At 57.5% G+C, this 8925-nt stretch overlaps 1 protein-coding gene across 1 annotated transcript; it reads right to left on the bottom strand.

Moving 5' to 3' along the window:
• Nucleotides 1–741: 741 nt before the first annotated feature.
• CHST2 (carbohydrate sulfotransferase 2) lies at nucleotides 742–4004 on the bottom strand. The gene is made up of 2 exons (XM_066347536.1): nucleotides 3238–4004; nucleotides 742–3131 (listed from the first exon to the last, which is right to left on the bottom strand). Exon 2 carries the CDS (start codon nucleotides 2947–2949, stop codon nucleotides 1363–1365), a length of 1587 nt encoding a protein of 528 aa, XP_066203633.1. The 5' UTR covers nucleotides 2950–3131; nucleotides 3238–4004; the 3' UTR covers nucleotides 742–1362.
• Between the last annotated feature and the right edge of the window lie 4921 nt (nucleotides 4005–8925).

Genomic DNA, 8925 nt, shown 5'->3' with positions numbered 1-8925 from the left:
ACTGTCCGCACCTGGGATAGCTCCTTTGCACCTTTAGGAAACCCGACAAAGAAAAAGCAACATGCCCTAACAGGCACCCCAGGTAAATAAACCATTCTCTCTCTGCACAAATCTGGGGGAGGAGGGGAGTGAGGAAGAGAAAAGTCTGGGAGCGCCCTGAGAGTTCCCAGGTTTCGCAGGCTCTGTCCCAGGCAGGGAGACTCTCCAGACACGCACCGACTTCTCTCCCTTTTCTGACCCAAGATGTTCACGCCCCTGCCACCCGTCTTTTCAGACAAATACTTAAGGTTTGTGTGCTCATCGTCTAAAAAGTCTTTTTTTGAACAGCATACTTTTCTTAAAAAAAAATAGAAAATAAAAATCCTGTCTCTAAACTAACCTCAGGACCCAAACACGGCTTCTCTGCTTCCAGGTGCCCCTAGTTTTAACTCGGTAATCAAAACCGAAGGTCCCGGATTCTCCAGGGGCGGTTTCTTCCTTTCTGAGCGCAAGGAGAACAGCAAGAGCGGTGTGCTTTCCGCCCCACTGCCCAGCTCGGCTTTGAACTTGGAGGACTGGTTCCCTTCCCCCGGCACCCGACAGGCTGCGATTCACTCGTGAGAAAACAGCTCCCAGGTGCTTACCAAGGATTCAGAAGCACCCCCCCCCCAGCGGTTCTCTGGGAAACACCGGGGGGGGGGGGGGATAGAAAGCAGATTCTGTCTGGAACTACACAGGTAAACCCAAAGTAATGGAGGCAACTATAAAAAAAAGAATATTATTTATTACCTTCTTTATTAATACTCACATATAACCTTTTGGGTTTTTGTTGTTTGTTTTTTTTTACAAGAAAAGTCTACTTTGAAAGAACGCCTCCTCAGTGTATGGTGCCCAGCAGAGCCATCTGCTCCTGGACCAGGTCCCCTTCCCTTTCCTTTCCCCACCCCCACCCTCCACATCCAAATGACTCTATGACACGTTCACAGATACCACAAAAAATTTTGTAAACAAGATTTTGGGTTACTGGATCCTGACTTCATCAGCATCCCATTTCCAACCGAAGGGCAGGTGGGGGGCGGGGGGGGAACAGGGGAGAAGGCAAAAGAAAAAAAAAGAGAGAGAGGAGAGACAGAGGAGAGGAGGGCAGCTGGTCAGAACTTTTCAAGTCTTGCCTTTTCTGAGATGGGTGTATGGACCGACTGTTCCTGGAAATTCAAAGACTCAGAACATTGACAGCGGGCGTCCCGGTGGTTATTTATATTATAGGTCTATAATAAGATACGTGAGCTTCCTCAGTTTGGGTCCCGGCTGTGTTTGTTTACACGCACCGCAATCTTCCCGTGGGTGTCTCCCGCCTGGAGCCAGGTCTCCCGGGAAGCGCGCTCAGAGCCTGGGCTTGCGGAGCAAGGTCTTGCTGAGGTCTTTGACCTCCTCCGGGCTGTTCACCCGCTCGTAACCGAGCACAGCCATCGGCTGATAGCAAAACTCCTCCACCTGTTTGATCTGCTGAAAGGTGAGGGCAGTCCGCCAGGCGTTGGCGGCCTGTGTGGCGTTGCGAGCGGACACCACGAAAGGCTTGGAGGAGGAACCGGAACCACTGGTCATATTCAAGGCAAACTGCTCCATTTCGGGGCTCACCAGCAGCCCCACGAAGTCGTACACCCTCCGGAGGGTCTTGACGGGGTCTCCCACCAGGTCCTCGTACCGAACCACCAGGTAGTGACCTTGCAGCCAGTCAGGGGGCTGCAAAGCCGTCTGCAGCGTCTTGGCCATGCTGTTGCAGATGACCTCCATAGCGCCAAGCGCATGGTAGTCCGCTGGGCCGCCCACACCCTCCTTCTTGGCACCCAGCTTGTGGCCAGCGGCCTCCAGGAAGGGCATGCGATGGGCTCGCGGGTCCCGGCTCCGCACCACCTGCAGGCTCTCCCGGATGAGACCGTGGCGCGAGCGGATCCGTGAGCTGGCCACAGCGCGGGGATCGCGCACCAGGTGGATGACCTTGAGGTCCAGGGACGGATCGCGCAGCAGCGGCGCCAGCACAGCCACATCGAAGACACGCACGCCCTTGATAACCAGCGTGCGGTACTTGCGACACTCCTCCTCGAAACGCGCCAGGCGCTGCGGTGGACACTTCTTGCACACACGATCGTCCACCAACCCCACGACCTCCTTGCGATAGGCCGGGCAGAGCGGAGACGAGCACACGACCTTGTTGGTAGCGGCGCCAAAAATGCCCAGCGTGGTGAGGTTGCGCCCCCCGCTGCCGGCGGGGCTGTAGAGTTGGAAGACCGAGAGGTCGCAGCGATAGAGAGCGCTCAGCATGTCCCGCGCGGCCCCTTGCAGGGACACGGCGTCGCCGGGGTACAGTTTTTGCCACACGTGCCACACCGGCTCGTAGAGGAAGAACACCTCGGGGTTCTGGTTGAAGAGTTCGCCGAAGAAGGACGAGCCCGAGCGCCACGTGGTGAACACGTACACCAACTGCCGCTTGTCCTCGCCACCCCTGGTGCTCCGGGTGCTGTTGCCAAAAGGGGCTGCGGCCCCGGCCGCGGCTGCCTGAGCCGCCCCGACGGCGATAGCGGCGGGAGGACGGTACGGAGCGCGGGTGTCCAAGCGGGTGTGTGCACGGCGCGACACGGCCGGCGGAGGCCCCGGGCGCCCCCAGGCGTCCCCAGCCGCTCCCGCCGCGGCCCCTAGCGGCCCGTCGGGGCTGCACGGCTGTAGCGGCTCCTTGTGCCACTTGTAGTCCAGGAGGTTGAGCATGGTGAGCACAAGCAGCAGCGCGTAGCCCGCGCACAGCACCAGCGCCTTCCTACGGAACACCTTCATTCCGAGCGGCGACGCGGGCCAGCGGCGGCCGGGGCGCCGGGGCCACGGCGGGAGCAGGGCGCGCGCTGAAGCGGGAGGCGCGGCCGGGAGCAGCCGGGGAAGCTCGCCTGGGGGCAGGGCTCCCAGCGGGCTGCGGCTCATCACAGGCACAGCCCGGGCCCGCGCCGCGGCGGAGGCGGCCCTGCCACCCGGGACGGGGACGCAGCGGGCCGGCTTCGGGCGCGAGGGCAGGGGCCGCGGCTCCGAGGCGGGCGCGGCGGCAGCGGCGGCTGGTCCCCGACGCCCAGGACTGGCTCTCCCATGGCAGCGGCTCCGAGAAGGACCTGCGAGGGTAAAGCGTAGGGAGCCGGTGAGACTCAATCCTCCTCCCGGCCGCCGCCTCCGCCTAAGAAACGCCCACCCTCCGGTCTGCCTGGCTCCCCGGCTCACCTGGAGCCGCGGGCGCGACCCGGAGCGGCGCCGGATCGCGGCCCGGTGTTCTGTCCCGCTGCTCCTCGTTCCTCGATTTCTCGCGCGCTGCCTTCCGCTGGGGGTCCCCGTGCCTCCGAGGGAACCAGGGGACTCGGCAGCCGAAGCCGCGGGCAGAGTTTCCGGGCAGCGGGCGCCCTGCGGCCGGGGAAGGGAAACTTTCACCCGGCCAGGAGCTCTGCTGGGCGCTCCGCGGAGCCCAGGGCGCCCGGCTCCAGCGGCGTATCCCCCGCCTTCTCCAGACCGCAGCTTCCTTCCTCGCTCCGGGGGCCGAAGCCCGCTGGGGGAGGTTGGGGGGAGGGGGCTTAGACGAGACCTAGCTCTCGGCACAGCGGCTCCGCCTCTCTCGCGCTCGGCCTCCGCGCCCTGGATCGGCCCATCTCTCCGGCGGCGGCGGATGGGGCGCACCGCGACCTGCAGCGGCGGCGGCTTCTTCCATCACTCGGAGGATGCTCGGGCGGGCATGGCCGGCAGTCCCCGCCGCTCAGCCTCCGACTAGCCCGGAAGGACCCTCCACGCGCTGCTCTCGGCTCAGGACGCCCCGGCCTGCAGCGCTCCCCTGCCTGCCCCGCTCGCGGCACCCGGCGCTGCTGGCCGACGAGGTCTCGGGGCAGGAGAAACCCCCACGGCCGCCGCCGCGCGAAACCGGAGCCCGGGAGGACGATGCTCGCAGACTCCCCTACGCCGAGCGGCTGCAGCGGCGCGGGACCAGCCTCTGCGCGGCTCCTGCCAGGCGGCGCCGGGTTGGTGCGCGCCGCCGTCCGTCGCCGCGGCTCCGCCCCTCCGCGCGCTCCCCTCCCCCGCCGCGCGCCCCGCGCCCGCCCCCTCGCAACCCGGGCTCCCGCCGCCGCCGCCGCCGCCGCCGCTGCCGGGGACTAGGGGGCCCTGAGCCGCGGGGCCGGGTTCCTCGCGTGCCGCTCGGGCCGCCCTCCGCGCGCCGGGGCTGCAGCAATGCGTGCCCGGCGCGCGGGGTGCAGTGGTGGCGGGGCACCGGGGCGCCCCGAGCTCTGTGTAACCTGGATCCTGCCGGGCTCGGCCGCACGTCTTTTCTCTCGGAAAAAGGAGGGGATGAAAGTTTGGCCAGAAATCCCCCCGGTGGCCGCCCACTCGGCTCTTTCCCCGGGGGGTCGCAGCCGCGCGGCCGGTCGGGAAACCGAGGACGCAGCACCCGCGGCCGGGAGGGCGCCGCGCGCTGCTCGCGGGGCTTTTTGACCCTCGCCTTTCGGATTCCAGCCGGCCTGAGGTTTTCCTTTTCCCCCGTGACCGAGGAAGTCGTAAATCTTTCCGACCCCGGGGTCCAGGGAGAGGTTTTTCCAGGGACTGCGCCGCGGGGCGTCTTCCCAGGCTTTCCTCCAGCCCTGAGGGCCGCTCGGGCTTAGCGCGCCCCCAGCAGGTGCTTCTCTTCCCGGCTCGGCCGCTGCCGCCTGACGTCCTCGGGAATGGGGGTGCGGGGAGGTGACCCTTTGTTTCCACTGTCAAGACATTTGCCTTGCCTCTTGGCTTCCGAGATGAGATCAAACGATTTGACCCTAAAGGAAACACCGTGGTTGAAGTCGATCATTTTTGAGTTGTTTTAATACTTTCTTTAAAGATAACGAGGAAAAGCTTCTCTCTCTCTCCATCTCTCCCTCTCTTTCTCTCTCTCTCTCTCTCCCCAAAGAAGACTAAGCCATAACCTCAATTTCATCCGTAAAATGGGACAATTCTAATAGCCTCCAGTACCCGGTGGTGATAAGGTGTTAGATTAAACCCCCGTGGGGAGGCGTTGGCTGCATCGCCCGGCTTCCTGAATGAAGCTCATCAGTGGGGTAAATACAGCAATCTGGAGACACTGTGTTGGCCTCCTGTCCCAAGGAGTTCTGGGGCAAGTTTGACTGGAGTTCATGCAAATTTATTTTTGTGTCATTTTGGACAGCCTTTCTCAGCCGGAAGAGCCTGCTAATTTTTTTTTTTCTTTTCTTTTTTTGCGTTTGTGCCATTCTTCTTCAGTGAGCCTCACAGAATCTTCTAAATGCCGGGGCTCTGGAAAGGGCCCTCATGGGAGTGTCCGGGTAGCGCAATGTGCAGAGAACTTGACTTTACCCCATTTTCCGGAAAATTCCATGATGTCGCCAGGCAGTGTTGATAATCCTTTGTACCCCCTGGGTGGTCCCTGAGCACATGAAGGGCGAGGCCTTCCTGAGACAGGTTGTATGCAGGTAGAGAGAGAGTGGAGCTGGAGATTTATACACAGCGCTCTCCAGTGGCCGGGCGTTACCTCCGGAAGCAGGTCAGCACACACACATTTCTTCATCCCTGTGTACAGATGAAGGTGGTGGTACCCTTTGAGTGACCGCCCACCTCTTCCTGTCCGGACCCGCCCCACGCTGCCTCTTCTTCCCCCTACCCTTTTCTTTTTTTTTTTTTTCTGTTTTGTGTTTTTTTTATAAATAAATTTTTATTTTAATGGGGTGACATCAATAAATCAGGGTACATATATTCAAAGAAAACATGTCCAGGTTATCTTGTCATTCAATTCTGTTGCATACCCATCACCCAAAGTCAGATTGTCCTCCGTCATCTTCTATCTAGTTTTCTTTGTGCCCCTCCCCCTCCCCTTCTCCCTCCTTCCCCTCTTCCCCCCCCCCCCAACCACCACACTCTTGTCCATGTCTCTTAGTCTCGTTTTTATGTCCCACCAATGTATGGAATCCTGCAGTTCTTGGTTTTTTTTTTTTTTTCTGATTTACTTATTTCACTCCGTATAATGTTATCAAGATCCCATTTTGTTGTAAGTGATCCGATGTCATCATTTCTTATGGCTGAATAGTATACCATGGTGTATATGTGCCACATCTTCTTTATCTAGTCTTCTATTCTTTTTTTTTTTTTTTACAGTGATTAAAGCCTTTAAGCAAACTCTTGGCCAATTCAGCAAGAATCCATAAAAGAGTAGTGTCCTTAACATGTTCATCAAGTCCAAGTTGGCCCCAACACCATGCCAGATCCCTGAAAAATGCAACCCAACCCCAGTCCCCTACCCTTCACAAACACTAAGGTTCTGTCGGGGGAACATCTCGGTCTCAGTCTTCCGCGTGACCCCTAGAAAAATCACGTCTCATATTTTTAAGTTAGTCTCTGGCTGTGTGATTACTTGAAAAGCACATGAATTTCAGTTCTTTGATGTAAGGACTCCCCCCCCATTTTTTTTAAATGATTGTTTGCATAGAAACAGTTTTGTGGCAGTTCTGTAACACTGGATCACAGCCGGCAAAGTAGTAAATCCACTTGCTAGGCGCCCCCACCGTAAGGGCTCACCTGACGTAAATCTTCAGGTTCCCCTGTCCCCACCCTCCCCGGGGCTGGCAGACGTCTCACCTCGTTTGTTCAGAAACCCCTTCGGTGTTCATGCCCTCCTCCTCTGGGCACCCTAAGGACCCAGACCTCTATTAAGTCCCGTCATCATTGCATCAGCTGGGAGCCGGTCACACCCCTAGCCGTCCTTAATTTTCAGCTCCCTTCTCCCGTGTCTGTGATGTAGACAGGAAACTGCTGGGGGGGGGGGTGCGTTCTGGGGCTTTTCCCAAATCCGACACAAACAGGGAACCTAACACCTTGGGGTGCTGCAGGCCCGGGACCCGGCCTGTTGGAGGACGGCAGAGTGGTCTTTCAAGGCCTTCCCAGTCGGAATTGGGACGAGGTGCGAGGTTGAGAGGCTTGGGCAGTTGTCATCTCAGCCTGTCTGTGTGGCTGGGGGCCTGCAAGGGGCACCTTTGAGGGGGGGGAAGGAAGGTGAGTGTGCCCTGGCCACCAAGATAGATTCCATCACTTATTTCAAAAAAACAATGCATCTTCAGTGGAACTTGAGGACACAGGATTGGATTGGTCATAACCCTCAATTTAACATACATGCTCACCACTAGTCCAGGGGTGGCCCTTCCGTGTTTCACATGATTGAACGTCGTGTAACGAATACTGATCAACCCGTGAGAGGACACAAGAACTCCAGAGACAACCACTCTACTCAATTTTGTTTAAAAACTCCAGTGAAATGGTCAAGTTCCAAGGAGTGGGGGGAGAAAACTTTCCTTACCTGTCAGGAAGAGAAGTCGCCTGCACAGTCTTATGGTTTATTAAGGAAAAGAAGCCGTCTTTTAAAACCTTCCAGTAAAGGGAAAAATGGCCGGCCTGGGGGGCTCTGCAGAGGGCTCCCCCAGATTCGAGGGTCTGATCATTTCTATCTGACACAAACTCTTCCAGAGTGAAGAAAACAAAGGACCACGTCCCCAACTCACGGGGACTGGACAGGTAGGACATAGGTCCTTTACACTGATTAACAGACACAAAACTCCCGGACAAAAGATCAGCAAAACCCATCTCATTGAACAACGTGTGTGAATAAGAGAGCACGCCACCACCAAGCTGGTTTATCCCAGGAATAGAATAAGGGTCACTGAACACTAAGAAATACTAACTGGGCGCCTACAAGGTGCTGGGTGCCGGTCTAACTCCGTGGGGTGTGGAAGTGAGGCAGACCAGCCTGGTCCATCCCCCACCCCCACCCCACCCCCATCCCCCACCCCCACCCCACCCCCATCCCCCACCCCCACTCATGGCATTGACACTCGAATGTGGGAGACACTCAGTACAATAGGTTTGAACGGATGAGGTTATTTTACAGAGGGGGTAGGGCAGAGCGAGAAGTATCAGCTCATTACTGCTTCGCTTCAGTTGTTCATTGATTGCCTATCCTATGTGCCTTGACCAGGCAAGCCCGGGGTTTTGAACCAGCGACCTCAGCCTTCCGGGTTGACACTCTATCCACTGCGCCGTCACGGGTCAGGCTATTTTTCTTTAGATTGTTGTGAGCTACTCCAGATGCATCCACAAATCCCTCCCTCCTCCCCATGAAATCCGTCAGTCCATTTCTGTGGCTCACGAGGAAAATTCCCTAGTTGACGCGGTGGCTTACCGCCTAATTACAGATGTGGTTTCACACGCGCGCGCTGTCATGGGCGCCTTCTTCCTCCATCTGCCCTCAAAGCAGGGCTTTCTTTCCTCGGTTCCCACCCTGACAGTCTAGCAGCCAACCAGCCAGTGACCCCCAGGCGCCCCAGCCCGGCCCCCCACTTCCGCACCAGCGACCTCACCATGCACACCTTGGCCAGGCCCTGTTGCTTACCAGCCCTGACTGGGCTGCTCGCTCTTAACCCCTGACCCCGTTACCCACACAGCCTGGACACCGCGCTCCCACGCTAATCAGTCTTCCTGTTTAGTCAAGACGGCTAATGAAAGACCGCATCTGATCATGAAGATCTTCTAACTTCCGGTCCCAGGAACCAGCTGGGCTCTTTTATGATTGTTTAAATATAGTTTTCTCCCCTACTTAAATATATAAATAGAGCTATAGCTATAGAGATACAGAGCGAGATATATATGTATTGGAATGGGAGGTGGCACACAAAAATAAATACAAGAAAATGATTCAAAGGAAAAAGAACATGAAGCCAGGGGTATGTGTAACCATTCATATTCCATGAGGTCCTGGGAAAATGCTAAAGGTGAGTCAAAAAGAAAAAAAATAAAAAGATGGTGGGGGCTCCGAGCTTCCTAGCAGCAAGAGGAAAGAAGGAAAGTTGCTCAGAGGATCGACAGCTTTGCCTGCCATAG

The sequence above is a fragment of the Saccopteryx leptura genome, chromosome 8, assembly GCF_036850995.1.
Source record: "Saccopteryx leptura isolate mSacLep1 chromosome 8, mSacLep1_pri_phased_curated, whole genome shotgun sequence".
NCBI classification, from domain to species: domain Eukaryota; kingdom Metazoa; phylum Chordata; class Mammalia; order Chiroptera; family Emballonuridae; genus Saccopteryx; species Saccopteryx leptura.
The sequence above is the reverse complement of the archived record's forward strand: the minus strand, read 5'-3'. Positions and strand labels throughout refer to the sequence as shown.